This window comes from Pantherophis guttatus, chromosome 3, assembly GCF_059756535.1.
Source record: "Pantherophis guttatus breed Tessera chromosome 3, ASM5975653v1, whole genome shotgun sequence".
Lineage (NCBI taxonomy): Eukaryota > Metazoa > Chordata > Lepidosauria > Squamata > Colubridae > Pantherophis > Pantherophis guttatus.
Genome location: NC_142065.1, coordinates 124,372,898 through 124,397,603, shown reverse-complemented (window position 1 = coordinate 124,397,603; position 24,706 = coordinate 124,372,898). Strand labels below are relative to the sequence as shown.

Genomic DNA, 24,706 nt, shown 5'->3' with positions numbered 1-24,706 from the left:
TGAGAAAAAGACACATTAGCGAGTGACAGCTGCAAAAATTATTATGGGGAAAAGAGAAAAAAAGATAATGGAAAGAATATAATTAAGGGAAGCAAGAAAAAGTATGGAAAATAGAAAAAGAGGCAAAGAAAATGCAGAGTGATCTTGATGGAAATTAAAGTCTTCTGGAAATTAAAAGAGAGGAAAAACAAACAGGATTCAACAGAGTGAACAGAATTGTAAATATTTTTTTTAGATTTTAATAGGAAATTCTGGTAAAAGGTTAGCGGATAGCCCACAATTTATTGCCAGAAATCTATTGAATAAATTGAAATGGCAATATTTTTGCCCATTTTGCTTTACAGGAGTGAGCATTGGGTATATACACCCTATCAGGAAAAAAGCAAAGCTTGAATGTGCAGAAGTGGGAATTGGTTACATAAAAAGTACATAAAACAAGAATACAGATGGCAAATACAAGTGGCAAATACAAAGTAGATATGTTGAAGTGGTTTGTCACACAGAGAGCATGAACAAGGATTGAATCACAAAATAAATATATGAAAGAAGATTGAATGGCTTCAAAGGAAGCAGAAGATTTAGAAAGACATAGTTGAGCGGAGGTAATGAGATCCTGAAAAAGAGAGAAATGAAGTTTAACGAACAAAAGGCAACATATGAAGCAGTCTATTAAACTAATGCTGTGATGGCAAACCTGTGGCATGCAAAGCCCTCTCTGCGGGCACTCGAGCCATCGCCCGGCTTAGCTCCACCCCGCATGCATGCGCACCTCCCGTCAGCCAGCTGATTTTTGGGTCTCTGCCGCGCATGCGCGGGGGGGCATGCAGGAGACTGCACGCATGGCTGGGGGGCTGTGCACGCATGCGCAGGGGCAGGGGGTCACGCGCACATGCCTGGGGGCGGAGGTGTGCAGTGTAATTTTTAATAAATATTACATTTGAAATTTGAAATTCTGACTTAAAAATTAAAACATCCAGTTTTTAACTACCAAATCATGTAATATGATTTAGGGGGTAGTCCAATTACCTCTTATCTTTCACATATTCACACACACTCTGTTCTTGAAGTGAAAATGGTGTTTGCCACAGTGTCCATCAGAGTTGGTCATAGGAAATGCACCAGAAATGTCCATGTTGCAGGTAGCCATGATTGAATCATTGTTTTCATAAACATGTACATATTTATAATGCAATTTTATGCATTTCCACTTAGAATTAATATTTTATTTATGTATTTATGTTTCTCCCATCTTAATTTTTTTTAAAAAATAACTCAAGGCAGCAAACATACACAATACACATATTTTCTCCATAAAAACAACCCACTGAAGCAGGCTGGGCTGGGAGAGTCTGTCTGGCCCAAAGCCACCTAGCCTACTTTTCTGTCTAAAGCAGGAGTAGAATTCACGGCCTCTCAGTTTCCAGCCTGGTGCCTTCACTACTAGACCAAACTTCAGCTGAGTTTATACCATCAAATATTTATAGAGCATAAGGAATTCTGAAAAATATGCAATGAAAACATTTGTTTTATAAAATATAGTCCTAAGCATTTGTTTCATAAATATTGTACACAAGGGAAGACTCCACCCCCCTCTTTTTTTTCAACATGGGAATTTAAACACAGACAGCTGCTTTGGACATACTTGCCACAACCCAGAATGTTATGTTTGAGTTCTGTTAAAATCAATAGGTTTTAAGCTAACAGTGACTAACTTATTCTATTGATGCAGGGCACATCAGAATTCCACTCATTCATCCTATAACAATGGCAGCTACCTTTGCAATGCAAACAAAAGCAGGCCCATACACAAAACTTTCTTTATAATGAAGGGTCTTATTCATTGGTTTTGTCCTTGGATGTATATGTAAGCAGGTGTTGCATGTACATACAAAGGCATCTTTAATGACTGAAGGTAAACATAATTCAATGACACATTAAATCCAGAGGTAGATTTTGTCTGTACAAGTTATATCCAATTTCTACAATGAAAATACAAAGTGCAGACTCTTATAAAACACTTACAGTTTGCTGCCATGATTACAATAGTTTGGGTGGAGTTGATAATAACTCTACACAAAATAACTACAGTACATTTGGAGGTAGATTTAAAGAGGAAAAGTAGGAATGGCAAGAGAATTCATGGTGGAACTTATTCTGGAAGATGAACAGCCTGAGCCCAAGGGAGGGGTCAAACACATCATCAGTCATGAGTCCATACACACCCACAAGAGAGCTAAGTCCAGCCCAACTTGAATTCCTTTCTATTCATAATTCCCATTAATTTCCCTTGACATTAGTAGTTCAAATTCTTGTGGAGAGAATAAGCTTGCCATAAATCTTGATACTCATTTGAACTGCCTGAATCTCCTGATTTCCCTGGCACTTGACATTTACACTGGCAGTAGCCTGGCTCTGTTAAAATTGATTTCCCATACTGGCAAATCCAAACTTTTCTATAACATCTCTTGCAGGAGAGCTGTACACAACCATTCAAAGCATTCATGAAGTGAGCTATCAAATGAACATTACAAGGCTGTAGGAAAAAAAAAAAGAGCAGTGTGGCCACAACAGTGCAACTGATACTCTGTCATTTTCATGTATATCACTCCCCCAGTCCTGCAGAGGAAAATAGCTCTAATACTAAATTTAACAGAAAATTGTCTAATCACAATATTGGAGATGCTGAAACCTCGGTTCTATCAGAGTAACTGTCCTGTTGTCTGAAGTCCAGGCCATTAGCAAACTAAGACAAGCCCATAGTCTAGTTTGGCATTTTATGGAGTAAGCAAGTGAGCACAGATCAATCACTCTCAATTCACTTACTCCATTATATTCAACATAACATCAGCCTCCCACAGTTCAAAAGAGGAATGAATGGATAAATTGCTGGGTTTATGTGGAAAAGAAGATACCCATCTCTATTCTATTTGAGGGGTTGCCCATCTGAATCTAAAGTAAACATAATGAGATAGAAGAAAAGAGAGCAGAGACCTTGAAATTATGCATTAACACTGTACTCTTGGAGAGCAGACAAAGTGGTGCACTGCTTCTCTTGCCTAGTCACAGCCTTTCCAAGATGGTTTCATTTAAATTATCATTGGGGCTGTATAAAGGCTACACAATGCACTTCAAGGGTCAAATCAAGGCTTCCAGAAATGGCCCAATTCATTCTGGATCATTTGGAATTGTGGTGATGATGAGGAAGGGAATCTGTGTCAATTCTCAAATTCTGGAGCGGGATTACAAAAAATGTATGCCTGCTTCCTCGTTACCTGGCAAGGAAATGACTCAAATGGATGCATTTTTTTTTTATTTATCAATAGAACAGAATGAAGCTAGAAGGGAAATTGAATCTGTTCTTACTACCTTTATGCTTTCTGAGCTATACCAGTTCCATGCTATATATGACTGTTGCTTTAGCCTCTCTATCATAAAATAGCCCCTCTATCCAAGGGTGAAATCCAGCAGGTTCTTACAGGTTCTGGAGAACTGGTAGTGGAAATTTTGAGCAGTTCAGAGAACCGGCAAATACCACCCTTGGCTGGCCCCAGAGTGGGGCGGGGGGAAATAGAGTTTTTGCAATATCCTTCCCCCAGGAGTGGGGTGGGAATGGAGATTTTGCAGTATCCTTTCCCTGCCACGCCCACCAAACCACGCCCACAGAACCGGTAATAAAAAAATTTGGATTTCAGCAAATTTCGCCTCTATCATAAAATAAAAATTGATTTACGTGGAAAGGACTCAAACTAAGAAGAAACAGGAACAGAATTTCAAGTTCTTTATTTCTGAACTGAACCATGGCTGGCTCAGGAATTCTGGGAGTTGAAGTCCACAGGTCATTAAAGTAGTCATAGTTGCCCACTCCTGATCTACATCAGAAGTCAAATAATATGCTGAGATTTTAATTGACTTTATAAATAAAGATGAAGTTAAAAAGATGAAAATTGTACTTTTTAAAATTTCCATACAGGTAAACTTACCTGGATTAGAGAAAGATCCTCACTATGCAGCCTGAACAAGTAATTTCTAGAGTGAAAAAGAGGAAATAGCAGTTATTCAGACTATGCAGATAATATAACTAAAATTCTAAGAAATAAAGATATTCTTGGTTCTGAAACTTAAGCCCTCTACAGTGTAGCTTGACTGGCACAAAAAAGTAAGCCAATTTTCTAAATAACTCTGGTTTGTTGTTTGCTAACAATCTCACAGAGCCATCAGGTTTCATCCCTCTACATGTGGCCTCGGTAACTGAGGCTCATTAGCAAAAAAAAGAATGAATTTATGAATTTAGCATTAATGAATGGACCAACTCCTGTTTTGTTATTCCCAGAAATGAAAGCATCAGGAGCCCCGTATTTTCTCAAGTACAAAGCCTACTTTGGATTCCTTCTTTCTTTCCTTCCTTCCTTCCTTCCTTCCTTCCTTCCTTCCTTCCTTCCTACTTACCTTCCCTCCCTCCCCTCCCTTCCCTTCCCTTCCCTCCTCCCTTCCAAATATAACTCTCACTTTACTGATAAAGATTGCTGCAGTTCAATACTTATTGTACTTTTTACATATCCTAGTGTGATACACCATTACATTCTAAAGGAAGGAGGCAAAGTTTGAAAGAGGGTATTTTCTCATTTGCATTAATATAATAAGGACATAGCCCGAGCCAATTACATCACAGCAATGTGGGAGATGTAAGTAGTCAGGCTGTTATTTCAGGTTGCTTTTTCTAAGAACCAACAACCTGCAGATCATCACAATTTTGTAGGAATACAGTTTTTTTAAAAAAAATTCCTTGATGGTTCATTCTGTTTTTTCACCGCCACCTTTTTACTTTTCCTGCAATTCTCCATAACCATATTAATTCAGAGAATGAGCCTGGCTTTCTAGAAAACACACACCAATTATTTTAGAAATTAACTCACTGTGGGTCCTAATCTTACAATGTAAACAGATAGTGTATTTTTTTTCTTTTTTCTTTTTCATTTATTTTGTTCTTCTCCTTTCCTAAGCCGTCAATTACCTCCAAACCACCTCAACCCTTTGCTGGTGAAAGACTGAAACAAAGTGACTGATTGGCTGACTGTGAAAACCCACACACCTTTAATTTAACAAAGTATAACAGTGGGAAACCTGTGGACCATGGGCTACACCCAGTCTCCAAAGCTCTCCAAGATCTTGAGCAGAAAATTCATCAACAAAATGGTTGAACCTTGGCAGTGTGTGGTTACGGTTTTTGGTTTTTGCCTTTGTTATTTAGTTCTGGGGTAGTGGAGAGGATGAGAACTTCAGACAATTCAGTCACATTTTAATTGCAAATAGAATTGAAATAGAGGCATTCTATAAACATTCTCATCATTATTACTCATTTTATGGCACTGAAAAGCCTGGTATAAATTTGCCCTCTGCTCTGAAATTCATTTACAACATGAGGTGAAGAATTGATACTTAAAACAGAAGTAAGTTTCTATTCCACCCTTTTTTTCAAGTACCCTAAATCACAATTTAGAGATGGCAGCCATAGAACAAGAGGCAATGCAAATTACAAGTCAAAGGAGAACAGAATGGGAAGGAAGACATGTGCAAATATTCTTCAGCTCTGAGATTTCTGCTAATAACACTGTTAGACTGGAATGCAGGGAACTTCGTTGCATATGGAAATAGCAGCCACTAAAAGGCAGCCAGGTGTGAAAGGATGCCTCAAATATGCAAGCCCTTTTCTTCCCTCCCAAGATCTGGAGTTTTAATACTGCTGGGGTCCCAGGATAAGACAAGGAATGGCATTCCTTGGAACAGCTGCCCAGTGGCCAGACCTACAGGGAAGAGCCCTACTAAAATCTGCAAAAATGGACCCGGAGCATCCACTCTTGAGTGCAAGAGCACAGAGGTCTACAAGCCAGCTCCAGGAAGAAAGGACTGGGAGGACTCCGGGGGTGAGTGGGATGGAAGAGTGGGCAGGAAAAGCTCAGATGCTGCAAGTCCTTAGAGAGGGAGTGGAATAGGTTTCCAAATGTAAATGAACTGTGTTTGGCAGCAAGAGCTTAGGACATGAGGAAGTAAGAATGATTCAGAGCTCTAAAAATACAGGAAAAGATGCAGCTAACAACAATAGCGATATGAGAATGTTGACATAGAATGTAGGGGTGGAAATACAGTATATGAGTGAAATAAGATAGTAGTTGTACAAAATTTGTAATTACAGGGAAACCCTAAATGAAGATGGCTGCAGGAAAAAAGTAGGAAAGAGACACAAACATATGAGTTAGTATTTAGATTACAAGTAAGAAGTAGGAAACTTGAAAGCCCTTTGATTTTACATAATAAACTAACCTCAAGTGGGACAAAAACAAATATTTCTGTCTGCAGTCTCAGCTTGAGAAAACCCCAATATCTGGGAGAAGTAGGAACATGAGAATGGTTTGGATAGTGTCTCGTTTGTTATAGAATAGGGGTCCCCGAGCCTCGGGCAGTGGCCCACTACTGGGCTGCAGCCCATTCAAAATCAGGCCGCGCACGTAGCGGACAAGTATGTGCATGCACGCAACTCCACTTGCACACACAACAGGTGGGCAAGTGTATACATGCACTTCTATTTGTGTAAGTGGCAGGCATGCATACCTGCCACTTGCACAAATGAAGCTGTGTGTGTGCACTTGCCCACTCCATGCATAGAACCACCACCACCATCATCCCGATCTGCATAGCTGTAAAGGTTGGAGATGCTGTTATAGAAGTTCTGAGTCTAGTAGTAATAAAAGACAATCAGTCATGATAAGTAACCAGCAGAAGCATGCCATCTCATGGGGAAAACATGAGCAGGAACCTCTGACATTCTGCAGTATTATTTTTTTAAAAGTCAGATTTTAATGTGAGCTTTCCCTTTGAATATTTCAACCTGCCGTCCGTGGGTGAGACGTCTGAGGTGGCTCGGGAGTTCATGGCTTCCATGACGGCTATGGATCTGACCCAGCTAATTCATGGCCCTACGCACATGGGGGGAAACACACTGGACTTGATTTTTGTCTCTGGACAGTGGCTGAGTGATCTTGAGATAGGGGACATAGTCATCGAGCCCTTGTCATGGTCGGATCACTCTCTCCTTTGCCTTGACCTTCGAACCGCTGCACCCCGCCGCAGGGAGGCGGAACCGATAAGATAGTACCGCCCAAGGCGCCTGATGGAACCTGATAGGTTCCAGATGGAGCTTGGGCCAATCCCTGAGGTTCTGGCTCACGCCTCGACTGGAGACCTAGTGGCCGCCTGGGATAGGGCGGCTGCTGGAGCTCTGGATTGAGTCGTGCCTTTGCGGCCTCTGACCCAGCGCCGATCTCACCTGGCTCCTTGGTTTACTGAGGAGCTGAGGGAGATGAAGCACCGGAAAAGACGCCTAGAGAGTAGTTGGAGGGCCAGTCGTACTGAATCTGACCGGACACTGGTAAGATCTCATATTAAGAATTACCTAGTGGTGATAAAAGCAGCGAAATGCACTTATCTTGCTGCTCTTATTGCGTCATCAGATAACCGCCCGGCCGCCCTGTTTAGGGTGACCCGCTCCCTGCTCCATCAGGAAGCGAGGGAGGACCCCTTGGAGGGAAGAGCCGAGGATTTTGTTCAGTATCTGTATGACAAAATCACTCAGATTTGGGAAGATCTGGACTCCAACTGGGTAGATCTAGCGGGGATGACGGAGGCAGGTCCTGAGAATGTTATCTGGGATGAGTTTGATTCTGTGACCCCTGAGGACGTGGACAGGATTCTGGGTAGACTGAATGCGACCACATGTTTGTTGGACCCGTGCCCCTCCTGGTTAGTGCTGGCTTCCCAGGAGGTGATGCGAGGCTGGCTCCAGGGGATTATAAATGCTTCATTGGGCGAGGGTGTCTTTCCCGCTGCCTTGAAAGAGGCGGTGGTGAGACCTCTCCTCAAGAAGCCTTCCCTGGACCCGGCAATATTGGCTAACTATCGTCCAGTCTCCAACCTTCGCTTTGTGGCGAAGGTTGTTGAGACTGTGGTTGCACGACAGTTTCCCCAGTACCTGGATGAAATGACGTATCTAGATCCGTTCCAGTCGGGTTTCAGGCCTGGGTACAGCACGGAAATGGCATTAGTCGTGTTGGTGGATGATCTCTGGAGGGCTCGGGACAGAGGTTGTTCCTCTGTCCTGGTCCTATTAGATTTCTCAGCGGCTTTTGATACCATCGACCATGGTATCATGCTGCACCGGTTGGAAGAGTTGGGGGTGTGAGGCACCATATTACGGTGGTTCTCCTCCTTTCTCTCCGATCGGTCGCAGTCTGTGTTGACAGGGGGGCAGAGGTTGACCCCGAGGCCCCTTATATGTGGGGTGCCACAAGGATCCGTCCTCTCGCCCCTTTTGTTCAACATTTATGTGAAGCCGCTGGGCGAGATAATCTGTGGTTTCGGGGTGGAGTACCATCAGTACGCTGATGACACCCAGCTGTACATCTCCACCCCAGACCACCCCAACGATGCCCTTGAAGTGATGTCCCGGTGCCTGGAGGCCGTACGGATCTGGATGGGGAGAAACAGGCTCAGGCTCAACCCATCCAAGACCAAGTGGCTGTGGTTTCCGACGTCCCGATATAGTCAGCTGGTGCCATCGCTGACTATTGGGGGCGAAGCATTGGCCCCCACAGATAGGGCTCGCAACTTGGGCATCCTCCTGGATTCACGGCTGTCTTTAGAAGAGCATTTGACGGCCGTGACCGGGAGGATTTTTCATCAGGTTCGCCTGATTCGCCAGTTGCGTCCCTTTCTGGATCGGGACTCATTACGCATGGTCACTCATGCCCTTGTCACCTCCCGTCTGGACTATTGTAACGCTCTCTACATGGGGCTCCCCTTGAGGAGCACTTGGAGGCTCCAACTGGTGCAGAGTGCGGCCGCGCGGGTGGTGATGGGAGCGACGTGGCGCTCCCATGTAACGCCTCTCCTGCGCGAGCTGCACTGGCTCCCGGTGGTCTTCCGAGTGCGCTTCAAGGTTTTGGTTATCACCTTCAGAGTGCTCCATGGCTTAGGACCTGGCTATTTGCGGGACCGCCTGCTACCACCAATAGCCTCCCACCAACCAGTACGCTCCCATAGAGAGGGGCTCCTCCGGGTGCCATCGGCCAAACAATGTCGACTGGCGGCCCCCAGGGGCAGAGCCTTCTCTGTGGGGGCACCTACTATCTGGAACGAGCTCCCCCCCGAGATACGGAGGATTCCGGATCTGCGTACCTTCCGTCGCGCACTTAAGACGTTCCTATTCCATCAAGCTGGCCTGACCTAAACTTTTCCTCTTTTTAAATAGGAATTTTAAATTTGGTTTTAAATTATTGGGGTTTTAAAATGGTTCAGCCAAATTTATTTAATTTGTTTTATCTCCATTTTAAAATTTGTATTTATATGTTTTATTTTATGGCTGTTCACCGCCCTGAGTCCTTCGGGAGTAGGGCGGTATACAAATTTAATAAAATGAAAAATGAAAATGAAATGAATAGACTTTGACTTATATTTAGAATAACTTTATTGTCACTTTGAATGTACATGAATCAGCATACATTAAAATGAAATTTTGTTGCTTACAGTTCTCAAATGGTCACCACCTCCAATATACACTACAAAATAAATACAAAATTATGCATACACCCACATATATTATACGATATAGAGAAACAACACAGTCTAGTTTGGATGTATATATGTACATGGCGAGAAAAACAAATCTTGTGAGTTTACCAGACGGATAGCAAAGGAAACAAAGTTGTTACAGAATCTGGTAGTCCTGCTAGAAATACTTTGAAACCTCCTCCCAGAGGGGAGCAACAGAAACAGACCATAAAGTGGGTGTGTGGGGTCTCTAAAAATGCTTTGAGCTCTGAGCACATAGAGCTTATAAGCAGTATCCTGAATAACAGGAAGCGAGCTTCTAGTAATCTTCTCGGCTGTCCTTACCACTCTCTGTATGGACTTTCTATTGGAGGCACTGCTGCCTCCAAACCAAACAACGATGCCGTTTATTAAAACGCTCTAAATTGTGCCTCTGTAAAAAGTGGCCAGGACAGAAGGAGTAAGATGTGTTCTCCTCATCCGATGCAGTAAATGCAGGTGCTGGTTTATATGATTCACTAAGGATGACATGTGGAGAGACCAGTTCAGATTGTTAATTATCTGCACCCCCAGATACTTAATACTGTTGACCACCAGTATTGTGGTCAACAGTATTAAGTATCTGAATGTGCAATTCTATGAACTATACCTATATAGGCTTCTACTTTTATCTACTAACCTATACAGAACACTGATATGTGATGAAACCAAACATTAAGGAACGATCTAATGTTTTAATTAAAACTCTACATTTAACAATTTTCATTGATAATTATGTTTTCATTGGTAGATTTACATTTATGCTTTAAGTGATGAATAAAATACTATTTTACCCGTCCGCTATCTCTGGATTGACATGCTGAGCAATGATATGAAGGAAGACCCACAATTAAATAGAAATGCATGTGCGCCAGTGCATTTCAATTTTCATCCTTTCCAGGTGTATAGTCAGATGCCTGGAGAGCTGCTTTCTACCAAGTGAAACTATTGGCCCGTCTGTCCTTGCCATGTCTTACTATGGGCAGCAGGGGTATTTCTCATTACCAGCCATCTGTTCTCCTAACTGCAAATAGCCAGCCTCAGTCTGACTCTTTGAATGCAGAAGATAAGTTTCAACACACAGCTATGATTCTTTTTCAGGAACTAATGTGATCAGCCCTTTTTTATCAATTGGAGAAAATAAAGAACTTGGCTAAAAGGATCCATGTCCCAGTTCAATGTAAAGTTGCATGATGTATACAATCATGTGTAGCTCCTAGGTTGTAATACAATAACGCTATCCTAGCGTTAAATCATTTAAAATTCATTTAATACTTTATTAAATACAAACTATAGCACAACAAGCATGAAAAATTATCCATTCATGGCTATTTAATTTGGTTTAAGTTAACTTAGTCTATGAGTTAAGCGTTTTCTTATTCGGGCATTTAAACATTTTCTTAGGTAGGCAGGCATCAGATAATTATTAAGTTCAAAAGGTGACCATTTAGTCCTATACTGCTCAGTGTAGAATCCATTGATTAAAGCATCTCTGATAGATGACCATTCAGTCTCTGTTCAAAGAGTAGGAGGGATTGTTGGGGCTGCTTACATCTTGCATATTTTCTACCCCTGCTTAGATACTTCAAAATGGAAGAGAAGAGAATGGTAACTTTCTCTCTGAAATATTCTACTCTACTGATTTGATTAAAAAAATAATGTACTTTGTTCCTAAGCAACAATTATCTTACAAGGCTGATAGAATGGGGTTGGGGCAGAAAATATGGAATTTTTGAGTGGACACTTCCCTTTCTGAGATGTTTTCCCTGCCTGAGTTAGAAACCAAGAGCCAGTTGAACACCCCTTTGAAGGGGTTCATTTGACCTATGGAACATCAAATGCTCACGCCTAAATTGCATAGTACAAAGACTGCTTATAAAATTGTGAATAGGAAGATTTCATTTCAATTTGAAAATCTTACTTAAGATTTTTTTTTCTTTTTCTTGCAGTAGTTTTGCACCTGAGAAAATATTAGAAAGTCAGGGAAGAAAAGTGTTCTCTTCCCTGCTCAGTCTCAAAAATTGTCTTCCCAATCTTCACCTTTTCTTTCCCTCAAACCAGTTTCATGTCCAATATAACCTGAAATAAAACTCTGGTTTCTGTTTCAAATGCACTCTTTCTCCAAGGACAATAAATCTGCCATGTGTTAAAACGACAACACAAACTCTCATGCTGGACAGTCATCATTCAACTGCATTTTTGATCTCACATTTTCAAGAGGCTCACAGTAATCCTCAATTCAGTGGACACCCCGGTAATTCTCTTCCTTCTATGGTTACATATGAAAGAGGCTAAGTAAACAATTTAAATTTTCAACAGAATTGCTCTTGAAACTTCCCACTGTTTAAGGAAGTGAGAAAATATGTAGCAGTATTTATTACAAGCACTGATACCCTACCATTCATGCTGCAAATGTGTCCAATTTTATACTGTAAGCATTTGGCTTTAACACTTATTTCAAAAGCATCATTTTTATAGCACATTATTTTGGACAGTTTTGATTTGTGTATAGGTCGCAAGCCAGGGCAGTAGAGCTAAAGCTAGATTGGGCTAAAGCCAAAGACAAACAGAAAGGGAATAGAAAAGTGAGCCAAGTAGGATTAAAAGAGGATCAGGGCAGGCAGGTTCACCACCCGTTCAAGAAGCTTGAAAGAGGAGATACCCAGCAGTCTGCAAGAGCTGTTTCTGGCTTCCTTTAACAGGGGTTGCTGGGAGACAGCTGTCAAAGAAAGCAGATCTATAGATGTTTTTGCCATTAGAAAGTCAAAACATACAGTATTCCTTATATTAATAGCAAAACAGTCTCTGCTCATCCCCCAATTTCACATGGGGCCTTAGGGCTACTTGCTGGGATAAAGGTAGACATTTTGATGAATATACTGACTATAAAGATTGATCACTGTGTTTTTTGTTTTTTGCTTACAAGTTTATATTAATTCTTTCTTAGCGTGTTTTAAAAGCGAGGCTGCATTTGAAAACACGACTAGTAATGGTAATTTTAAAAAAGTAATTGTCTCTGCCGTCTTCCTTCATAACTGTACAGGTAGTCCTTGAGTTACAACTGGTTGCTTAGTAACCTTTCGAAGTTATGATGTGATGCCCCCATTTTGGGCACTCAGCAACTGGCCCACATTTATGGTCGTTTGCAGCAACTCACAGTCCTGGGACCATGATTTCAAAAGTTTCTGAAGAAAACCAGTGTTTACTTCTGGTTTCCAGCAAAAACGCCCCATAGCAATGGGTTTGTGTAATGATTGCCACATTTCCTTAACCACTGCCATGTTTGCTAAATGACTGCCACAAAAATCAAGACAGTCACAGTCACTTACTTTATGACCATTACAATTTATGACCAAACTTGGCAGGCTCAATGATTGTAAATTGAGGGCTATCTGTAATGTCTCCCTGATGATGTGAAATTTTCATTAGAACTACAGTTTCAACATATGCAGTTAAGGCTTTCGGTCTGTCCATGCAACTGTTTTTTTTTTTTAATTGAAAAAGTTTTTCAAATACAGATTTTTCCCCCTTTCCCCCCCCTCCTCCCTAACCCCCCCTCCCCCTCCCCTCCCCCTGTGGCTTCTCCAGAATAAAACCCAAATTAATAACAGATTATATAATACTTTACCATCCTTTTTACTCCACCCCCCATATGCTGACCCTTTCTTTCTAACAATATTATTATATCCCCCTTATACTATGCATTTCAAAGCAACATTCAGCTGTAAAATTATGTAATAAATCCTAATTTGGCAATTTCAACTCATAATCTATCCATTTCCTCCTCCCCCATAGATATATCTCTTAATTCAAATCTTTTACGTATATTAATATAACATAACATCCCTTTTCCTAAACTAAACAATCAGTAAGCTAGCCTATCTCCACCCACTTTCCTGCAGGTCTACCATACATAATATTTTCAATATCTTTGTTCTTCTGCCCACACCACTAAAAAATATTTCCATATATAGATAAAATCCTCAAATGACTTTAAGCTTGTAATCCATATGGTATCTTCTGTAATGTCTTTCAACTGGATTGTTAATTCCATCACCCATGTTAGGGTAACATCAAATTCTAATTCCAACAGTATATTCAGTATCTTCAATTACCATCTGCCCCCATCAATAATAAATGTTTTCGTATATAAAAAACCACCCGAGTGACTTTATATTTATATTCCATATAGTGTCTTCTGTAATGTCTTTCATCTAGATTATTAATTCCAACCACCATATTAGGGTAACAACCAGATCTTCTGCATGCCCCAGTCCCATAGTTCTCTTGCCTTATAGCTCAGCATAAACGTAATCCATTTGTCAAAGAGTCCAAAATAGAAAGTTCCAATCCACTCAATTAAAGGCCATCTTCCACATCCCAAAAGCACAGCACTGCAGAGATCTGTCACTCTCCTCAAAATAGTATAAACCAATACTTTGCCTCAACTATATTTTCATGTTTTTAATCGTCTCTTAAGTAACTGGCATTACACTGTTGTTTAGTCTAAAAAAATTTATTTTTGTAGGACCTGCTTCTTCTTTTCTTAACTTTTTGTGGTTTAGATCTCCATCCTGGTTGCCTTTCTAGGAGTTGTATATCAACTGATTGATTTCCATGCTGGTCTGTACCTTGATAAGTCATCACATTAGAATCCAAAGCCGCCTCTCTTATATTTATAGGTAATCCAACTATAACCTCTGAAGGAGAATCCATAAGCGGCTCATCCACAAAAGCCTCTGTAACTTGTTGTTTTTCCATTACCTCCACCTCCATCTGCTTAGCCTGGGTTTCAATCTCTTGTTGATTTTGCTTTTCTTTATTCCCCTCGTGTATTATACATGGAGATGTTGAATCCATTTTAAGAACCTTATAATAAAATTCTTCTGCTTTTTCAACAGTATTTAGTTGATATCTTTCTCCTTGATATCTCAATATTATTCCAGCTGGAGCATCCCACCTAAATGGGATGTTTTGTTTCTTTAGCTCAGTCACCAAAAAACCAAAATCCTTTCTATCTTTTAACATCTTGGGCGGCAGCTCTTTAAATATCCAAATCTTCCTTCCATACATTTCAAGAGTGGAGTTAAAAGACTTTTGTACAATATCATTTCTTATTCCTTTATCGGTAAAATAAATCACCACATCTCTAGGCAACTGCCTTTGCTTTGCCACCCAAGAATTTGCTCTGTAGGCCTTATCAATCTTACAGGATACCTCTTCAGGACTAACCTTTAAAATCCCAGCCAGAACTTCAGCAGACATCTTTCTCAAATCTTCTCTTTTATCTTCTTGTATTCCCCTAATTCTGACCGCAAATTCCATAAATCTGAATTGCATCATTATAACTTCATTTTCAATCCTTTGTTTTATATTATCTGCATTGTAAGTCTTGTAGTCAGCTTCCTTTATTTTGGACTCTACTTCTGAGCTATTTTCTTGAATCATTGTTAAATCATTTTCAATTCTTTGTATTTTATTATCCAAATTATGAATCTTATAATCAACTTCCTTCATATTAGACTCTATTTCTGAATTAAACTTTTCATCCATCTTTATCATTGCGTCTAAAAAACTTATCATATTTTGCTTGAATTTATCATACTTTTGTTGAACTCTTTAATTTCCTGTCTAAATTTTTCAAGGTTCTGGTTCACAATCTCATCATGTCTTGCCATCTCCTCTGATACAAATTGCGTTAGATCTTTAAAGCCATTCCTCTGCATCTGCAAACTCAAAACTTGTTCATGTGGTTTATAAATGGGGGAGCCCCCCCCCCCACAGCTTGGTTGTCTGGCTTTGTGAGTTTTAACGCCATCCTGCCACACAAGCAGATTTTTTTTCTTTTTTCCCCCTTTAAAGAAGAAAACTTCTCTCCAAACAATATCAATATCAAGTCTCTAAGAAGGAAGAAGCATGAAATAAGAATTTTTCGCTTCACTTCTAGCCAGCGCTGTTATCTCAGTTACTTTGTAACATATTAAACTAGTCAAACGGAAGGACTTTCGCTTTCAGCTCTTCTCAAGCCTCAGCCAGTTGCCATTTTAAACTTTCTTTTTTTCTTTTTCCCCCCCTTCCACTCTTCTTTACTTTTAAAGTCAGTCTTAGGGTTGTTAGAAGTACTTGCAATTTAGGGTCCCAGGTCCGGATTTCATCCTACTTATTCAGAGAGTCTGTTAGTTTTCGTTAGTTGGTCTGCTCCCGTCGCCTGGCTCTGCAAAGCGCAGAGTTCTCCCGAAGCCCAGAGCAGCGGCGAGGAAAATAGGGAGCCTCATCCTGCTTCCTCCCCAGAGGTAAAAAAGAACTCTGGGGACTTCGCAGAGGGCTCTACCTGCCCTCGCCGGCTCTGTCTCACGTTTCCTTACGGAAACAGAGTTTTTCGAGCCGCCTTTCAGCTGTAAAGGCGGCTCTTTACGGGCGACGGGGCTGGCGGTCTCAAGGGACCGTCTGGCGGCGACGGAAGCCAAACCGGAAGCCTGTCCATGCAACTGTTTTTTTTTTATTGAAAAAGTTTTCAAATACAAGTTTTTCCCCCTTTCCCCCCCTCTTCCCTAACCCCCCCTCACCACCCATCCCCCCCTGTGACTTCTTCTTCACAACAATAAGCTAATTCATAATTAATTACATAATATTTTACCATGCCCTTACTCACTCCTCAAAGTACTGACCCTTAGCATAATATTCTTATAACTCCGCTTTTCGCAATAATCTACCCTTTTTCTCCTCCCCCAAACTTATAAAATATTATTATTATTATTACAACAACATAACCTTTAATCTTTTATATATATTAATATAACATTTCAAAGCAGCCTTCTCCAAATTTAACATTTATTCAGTTCTATCCAATTCTTCCACTCCCCAAAATATATGACTTAAAAATCCTTTTTCTTAAACTAATCAATCACTAAACTAGCCTATTTCAACCCAGTTTCCTGCAAGATTACCATACACTACAATTCTAAATATAATCCACTGCCCACTCTGCTAAATTATACATATGTCTATATATACATTCCATTTTATAAAAAGAGAAAAGACAATAACTTTAAATTTATAATTCATTTAGTATCTTCTTTGATGTCTTTCCACTAGATTGTTAAATCCATCATCCATAATAGGGTAACATAGCATCCTGGTGCAACAGTTTATTCAAAATCTTCAGTCATCTTCTGCCCCCATCAATAATGAATATCCTCATGTATATATAAAAGTAAAAACAACCACCCGAGTGACATTATAATTATATTCCATATAGTTGTAATTGTGGTTTTCATCAGGATTATAAATTCCCATCATCTTAGTGGGTAACAGCCAGATCTTCTGCATGCCCCAGCATGACTCTCTTGCCTTGTAACTCAAAATAATTATAATATATTTATCGGTAAAAGAAATCCAAAATAGATAGTTCAAATCCAACAATGTAAGGCTCTTTCCACATCCCAAAATCACGGCATTGCAGAGATCTGCCACTTTCCTCAAGATAGTATTAAACGATAATTCGCCTCCAATATCTTTTCACATATTCATTTATTTTTTAAAATCCCTGGCTTCACTGTTGCTTGGTTTAGAAACTACTATTTCTACGAGATCTGTTTCTTTTCTTTTTCTTTTGCGGGTTGCATTTCCATCCAGATTTCCTTCCTACAAGTTGTGTATCAGCTGATCGGTTGTCATTCTGCTTTGTAAATTGATCTTGTTGGTTTTGTTTTATTATCTCATATGTCTTTTCCATCACTTGTATATCAACTGGTTGATTTACGCACTTGTCTGTAACTTGATAATTCATCACATTACAATCAGATGACACTGCTCTCAAATTTATAGACAGTCCAGCTGGGGTATCCAAGGAGTCCGAAGACAGTTTATCTACCACAGCCTCTGTAATTTGATGTTTTCCCTTTATTTCCAGCTCCTTTTGCTTGTCCTGTGTTATGCCTAAAGATGTTAAATTTATTTTTAAAATTTTTTGATAAAATTCTTCCGCTTTTTCGACAGTATTCAGTTGGTATCTTACTCCTTGGTGTCTCAATATTAAACCAACTGGGACGTCCCACCTAAATAGAATATTCCTTTTTTTTAACTCATTCACTAGAAAACCAAATTTCTTCCTCTCCATTAACATCTTGGGCGGGAGTTCCTTAAAAATCCAAATCTTTCTTCCACGAAATTGCAAAGTAGAATTATAAGAATTCTGCACAATATTATTTCTAATTTCTCTGTCTGTAAAATAAATCACCACATCTCTAGGCAATTGCCTTTGTTTTGCCAACCAGGAGTTTATTCTATAAATTCTGTCAATCCTGCAAAACACTTCATCAGGTTGAACCTTTAAAATCCCAGCCAGAATTTCAGAAGATATCTTCCTTAAATCATCTCTGTCATTTTCCTGCAGACCTCTCAGTCTAATTGCATATTCTGTAAAATTGTGTTGGATCATTAAAACTTCTCTTTCAATCCTCTGTTGTACATTTTCTTCATTACCAGTCTTTTGATCAGCCTCCATTTTAAGTTTGTCTTCTGAGCTATTATCCTGAGTGTTTGCCAAATCCTTTTTAATTTTTTGGATCTTGTCATCCAAATTCTCCTCAGTTTCTTTCATTTTAGACTCTAATAATTTAGTATTTGCATCCAACTGAATCACAAAGTCTGCTAAGCCATTAGCTGTTTTTAAAATCTTTCGATCCAAAAAACCAAACTTAGATTTCACCAATTCACCAATTTCTTTGATTTCCAACTTAAATTTTTCAAGTTGCTGATTCACAATCTCATCCCTTCTTACAATCTCCTCAAGAAGAAATTCTATTATATTAAAGTCAGGTTTCTGAGACTGGAGAGTTAAAACTTGTTGATGTGATTTATTAATGGGGGAATCCCCCCCCACTGCCTGTTTGTCTAGCTTTATAAGTCTCAGTGCCATTTTTCCACGCAGACAAAATTTACTGGAAAAGAGAAAAAAAAAACTTTTTTCCAACCAAGATCAATATCAGATCCCCAAGGAAAAAAAAGGAAAAAAAAACAGAAGTGAGAGTGAGGTTTTGCCTTCAGTTACAGCCAAAAGTATTCATTCCGCTACTTTGTAATTGAAAACGGAAGGAGTTTCCCTTTCAGCCTCTCTTCAAGCCCCAGCAGCAATCGCCATTTAAAAAAAACTTTTTTCCCTTCACTTCACTTCTTAGGCAAAATAGAATTAAAAAAAAATACTTGCGCTTCAGGATCAGAGGTCCAGCTCATATCTTCTTTAATTAATTTATTTGACAGATTTACAGGCTTGCTTTTGCCCCCTAGCTCTGCGTGTAGCAGAGATTTCCCAGAGCCCGGAGCATCGGCTGGGGATACGGGGAGTCTCTTCCGCTCCCTCCCAAAAGTAAATAAAAAACTTTTGGGATTAGGCAGAGGACTCTACCCACCCCAGCCGGCTCTATCTCCGTTTCCTAATGGAAACGGAGTTTTTTCGAGCCGCCATTCTGCTGAAAAAGGCGGCTCTTAAAGGCAGTGGGTTCGACGATCCCGAAGGAGCGTCCAGCGGGGACAAGCAGCAAACCGGAAGTCCTGTCCATGCAACTGTTGATGATGCCACAAACTCTTGTGGGTTGGGGTTGGGGTTGGGGTTGTCTTGAAGCCAAAGCCACTTCCTGAAAACACTATTATTAAAGTTCAGTTTGACCTGATACCTAGGTCTAGGACAACAGGTAGAATTTGAAGACAGTTGAAACCAAAGCTAGGATAATAAAAGGGGGGAAACCAGTATGCTGACATCTGAATCATAAATTAAGAATTTGCCATGCAGATTTAGCTAACTCTATTACTGTTTGCAGTTTTCATTCTCTGGGTTGATTGAACCTAGCAAGAACCTAGAGTTAGAGCAGAATGGCAGAATTCACCCCTAATGGAAATTGCCCGTTTAGAAAGAGGGAGGAGAAAGGAAAAAAAAAAAAGAACTTGCACAATCCCAGTAGGTTTTTCTATAATTTTAGCCAGCGTCATAAATGCACATGATGTGCAGAAATACTAGCAGGAGAATACTAACTCATCCATCATTCTGATCCATCATCCTATGCTTCAGAAGAGTAGTATGTTTTATAATCCACATTCATGTCCACTTAATTTAAAAATACTGCACACTAATGCTGTAAAAATACTGCACACTAATGCTGTCAAAATAGTTTTGAAATTGTGTTTTAAAACACAATTTCAAAACTATTTTGACAGCATTAGTATCCACTTTATAACTAGGTTCATATAACCTGATGTGTCTGGTTTCCACTGATCACCTCAGGAGAGAAGGGCATGTTGGTACTCACTGAAGATGGTGTGAATCTTTCTAAACTGGTATATCTGTCTTCACTTTAACCCAGGGTGCCCAATCTTGGCAACTTAAATTAAAAATAATACTGACATTAATCGTGAATAATAACATCTCTGTTATGAAATTACATGATCTCAAACCGTTAGGGTCACTCCCTAAGTCTTAAAGTTGCCAAGATTGGACATCCCTGCTTTAGAATAAGATGAGATGCTTCATAACTTTCCTTTATAAAATATTATCTGAAAGTTACCAAGTCAGCAGAAATTATTCTCAGCTAAAGTAATAAAAGGTGCCACATGTTGAAGCTAGGCTGATTATTTGGGAGGGGGAGCCTTCAAACTTGTTACTCAGTGCTGCTAGTCAGAACAGATATATTTTAGCCAGAACTACATCATGTAATTCACCTGATTGTACAGCTTTGCCTGAAGTTCTAAACATTTCTAAGAAAACTAGATTCTATTGACTTTCTAAAGCAGTTACTTTTCTAAGCTCAGCCTGAAGCCTGCAATTATTTTCAGGCATTGAAAGTCAGGAAGGCAAGAGGGAAATGAAGCTTTCAAAATTACTTTCTTAACTTCCTAAGAGTTAGTAAAGAATTTTATTTTTCTCCTTTTTTTTTCAATACTGTAACCTTTTCATATAGGTAACAAAAGGCAAAGGTTTCCTCTATCCAGTCATGTCTGACTCCAGGGAACAGTGCTCATCTCTGTTTTTTAGCTGAGAGAATGCCAGCATTTTCTGAAGACATTTCTGTGGTCAGGTGGCCAGCATGACAATACCCCAAGGCATACAGAATACTGTTACATCCCCATTGAAGTGGTACCTATTGATCTACTTGCATGTGTTGGCTTTCGAACTGCTAGGAGGGCAGGAACTGGGGCAAGTAACGGCAGCTCACCCCATCACACAGTGCTCAGATCTCAAATTCAGGCTGCCAGCTTTCCAGCTGACAAGCTTAGCATCTTTAACTGCTGAGCCATCGTGCCCCCTGCCTTTTCAAACAATAGAGTGCTAATAATTTTAATCACATTATATAAACAATGAATTAAAAACTACATTGAAATAATGCAATCTATCATGATTTACACCATTGTAATAAAAGAAAAGAAAAATCACAGAGATGAAGTAGCATGGTTATCACGTGCAAGCTCATCCTTTATCCAATTTCAAGCCACTGTGTATTCAGAGAAATGCCTGAATTTACATACTGAAATTGGAAAGGGGCCTTTGTCACATACTGAGAGTGGAAAATCATAAACACAAGTGTCACAATTCTTTTTCATACATCTAATTTAATTCACCTAATACTCCGCACACATTTTGGGCAACAACCACATAGGACTGATGGAAACTTAAAATCCCAAAACCTCAGGAAAATGCCAGCTTGCTTACCCATGCCTTAAAAACATAGTATAACAGAGAAATATAACCCAGTTTTTTTTAACGCAAATGCACTTGGAAAATAAAAGGTACATTTTAAAAATAGCATCTCACCTTGCGCCAACAATCAATTCTTTTTGTCTTGGATCAAATGTTATTTGAGAGAAGTCAACAGCACTTTCCGATCTGAACACATGTAACCAAGGAGCCAGTTCTACAAGAACAGAAAGAAAATAGTCATAATATTCATACTATTAGCATTTATTTTCATTTGGTGCTATCAAATCATTTTATCTATACCAATGAACTCAACAGTTTTATAAAATTAAAAGAAGTGACTAATGACTTCAATTCTGTTCTGGGTTTCTGTAGACCCAGACTTTACCTTCCTTCCTATTTTTTTTCCATGAGCCTCTTAATAAATGTAAACATTGTCAGCATCAGACCTAGGGAAAATTACAAGACACTCAAACTCACCTTGTCAACCTTTTCTCCCATTCTCTGCTTTATAGAATATTACTCTTTAATATTAATATGAATGTTAACTTTTATAAATAACCAAAGAAACAGCAGTTTTAGACTTGCACTGAAAAACGACAAGCAGCAAAGAGGCAGTGAAGGATCTGAGATACTTCTGATCATTTTAGGAGCATATACATTTCTACGTCTGCATTCCATCACTCAAGGGTGATGCTAGGGAAAGCAGCCTCCTGTCTGCTCAATAAACTGCCATCCAAACCTAGATGCATTTTCAGAAGAGCCTCTTTTGAAAAAAATGAAGTTCTAAGCCAGGAATCCCAACTTTTTGAGTTGGTAGACACATCTGGGATACTGAGAATTTGCCAAACTCATTTTTATACCATTTCCTGTGGTAATGCATTTCAGAACAATTTTCAAAACATAAAATGCAGTACTAAAAGCTAATGATTTAAAAACAGTATAACATTTGCTCATTAAAAGGAAGAGGGACAAAATCAAAAGACTCATCTGGCATTCATAAAGGGAAGTCAGTGGTAAACTGATAGGTTTCCAGCAGATGCCTCAGATATAGAATAGTAGAAACTCCCTGGATGTCAGTAGGGAAGACGTTCCACAGGGAGGGTTTGCCACAGGCAATCATCAGATGCTTCTCTGCAGTTCTCTGCTCATACAGATCTTAGCAACTAACAAGGGCTGTAATGAAGAAGGCATCCTGTCAGGAATTACTTCTTTAAGGCCTTCAAGACAAACCTCAATTTTGGCTCAGTAGCTTACTTGCAGGCAGGGCAGAGGTACGGCAGACTCAGTACCTGTCCATCATATTTTGGACCAGCTGTAGTCTCTATAGAGTTGTAGCTTTGATAAAGTCAATGTAAGAAATTGTAGACTTATTCATCATCTTTCTATTTTTGTAGAACTTGCTCCCTGGTTATTTATACTCAGATTCATAATCTAAACATGAGTCTAATAGTGCAGCTTAGCCTGGCCATTTGGGACTCCAGTGATGCTAATAGTTTTAGGATAACCTCCATACTGTACACCTATTTTAAAAAAAGAGAGAATGCAGCTCTGTGAGGGGCAATACGTGGTTCTTAAATATGATAAATAAATCTAAATAAAATAAATACACTATTTAATAGGCCAGGGGTTCGCAGGCCAGATATGGCCTGCCGACTGAATGTATCCAGCCCATGGAGTGATGTGATTCAGCCCCGCCCCTCACCCATCTCCTCCCAGCCACTCCTCATGTGGCTGGCTTTTCCCGACTGACGGGGGCTCTGGGGAGGAGGTGCCTTGCTTACCGCAAGGCTGCACTGCCCACATCGCCCCACTCCTCCTCCAGCCATCACCCTTATCTTCCACTGTCCAGCCGCACTTCCCAGTTCTCATTTCAACAGATCAACGCTCATCGCACCGCTGCTGCCGCAAAAGTAAGGCTGAAGGGCGTGGGTGGGCAGGGCAGGGCCAGCTGGCGAAGGGGTGATGCTGCCGGCACAGCCACAGCTCCCAGGATGGTGGATGGGTGGGTGAGCAGCTGCAGCCAGCTGGCGGAGGGAGATGCTGCTGGCTCCCCTTGTCCCACCTTTGCACTCTCCCCTCTCTGCTAGCTGCCGCCCCCTTCTTCACACGGGTTTGCCCACTTAGGTCAGGGCAGCTTTGAGGAAGAGCCAGGGAGGACTCCAATACCGCCATCTCCCGTGCTCTCGCCTCCCTTCTCCCACCACCCTGGCCGCAGTCTCAAAGATCAGGAGGGCTGTGCAGGAAGAGAAAAGGCTGTGAGAGGAAGAGAGGCTGGGTGAACTGAACCCAGACACTTTCTGGCTCCCCTCATCCCAGAAGCATCAACCTCGCACTCTCCCCTCTCTTGCTAGCGGCCACCCCCTTCTTCACACAGGATCACCCAGCAGAGTGACACCCTGCTGCACTTGCCCCTGGCAACAGCGGCGGCAGCGGCGCCTCATTCTCACCTCCTGGATGTCAGTTGCTTTTCCTACAGAGACTGCAGGCTGCCTGTATTGTGATGCCCCGCCAGCCAGCTGGTCATTGGCTCACCCACCTGCCAGCTGGACTAGCCCAAAAGTGGTGCATCCCCTGATCGTGGGTTGGATGTGGAACCGGAGGCAGAGGGGAGGGGAGGGCAAGCTGGGTGCTGGGTGCTCTCGCCCCCCCCAGAGCTGCTTCTGTGAGGCATAAATAAAGCCGTAAAAGTCTTCCCCCATGCCCTCCCAGGGCCCTGGTCTCGGTGCCAATTCGAGAACATCCTCTATGGACAGTTATGAGCCTGCAGCTGGGGGCACCAAGGCAGCCCTCGCCTACCACCACTTTGGGCTCGGAGCTGTAAGTCATGTCCAGGAAGCACTGCAGTGGAGAGAAGCGGCCAGGGTCAACCCTAGCTTTGGTGTCCATTGCAGCTAGGAATCTCAAATACGGCCAAGAATGAACATTGTGTTGTAGCCAACCTAGGTACTAGATCGGCCCCCCATGAACTTGTCTCTCAAGGAGCCCGGCCGCTTGCCAATCGCTGAGTCGCCTGGACTCCCAGTGATGGGATGGAGTCCTTCAGCTTGACTGCCTGTTTAGTAGCTCCAACCAGCGGCCGTATTTGAGATTCCTAGCTGCTATGGACAGCTGCTTCTCTCTGCTGTAGTGCTTTCTGATGCAGCTTACAGCTCGGAGCCTGAGGCAAAGGGAGGCGAGGACTGCCTTGAGTCTTCAAGTTTCAAGCAACAAGAGATGTGTTACTTTTGGGGAGATCATGGGATTGGCCCGCCTCACTGCCAGCCAGCTGGTCTTCAGTACACTGCTTATCCCCCTCCATATGTCAGGGAGGGAGGGAGGGAGGGAGGGGGAGGGGGAGAGAGAGAGAGAGAGACAGAGACAGAGACAGAGAGGGAGGGA

General features: G+C 41.0%; 1 protein-coding gene across 3 annotated transcripts in view; it reads right to left on the bottom strand.

The window, feature by feature from the left end:
• Window positions 1-24,706, bottom strand: part of SEMA5A (semaphorin 5A) — a 228,959-nt gene that overhangs the window by 119,125 nt on the left and 85,128 nt on the right. For 2 of the 3 annotated variants that reach the window (XM_060691100.2, XM_087890209.1), the window contains 2 exons: window positions 21,443-21,542; window positions 3,981-4,026 (listed from right to left, as the gene is read on the bottom strand). In XM_060691100.2, coding sequence (XP_060547083.1) covers window positions 3,981-4,026; window positions 21,443-21,542 — 146 coding nt within the window. Of the gene's footprint in view, window positions 1-3,980; window positions 4,027-21,442; window positions 22,502-24,706 lie in introns of all 3 variants that reach the window. The other variant, XM_087890210.1, reaches the window with a different exon arrangement.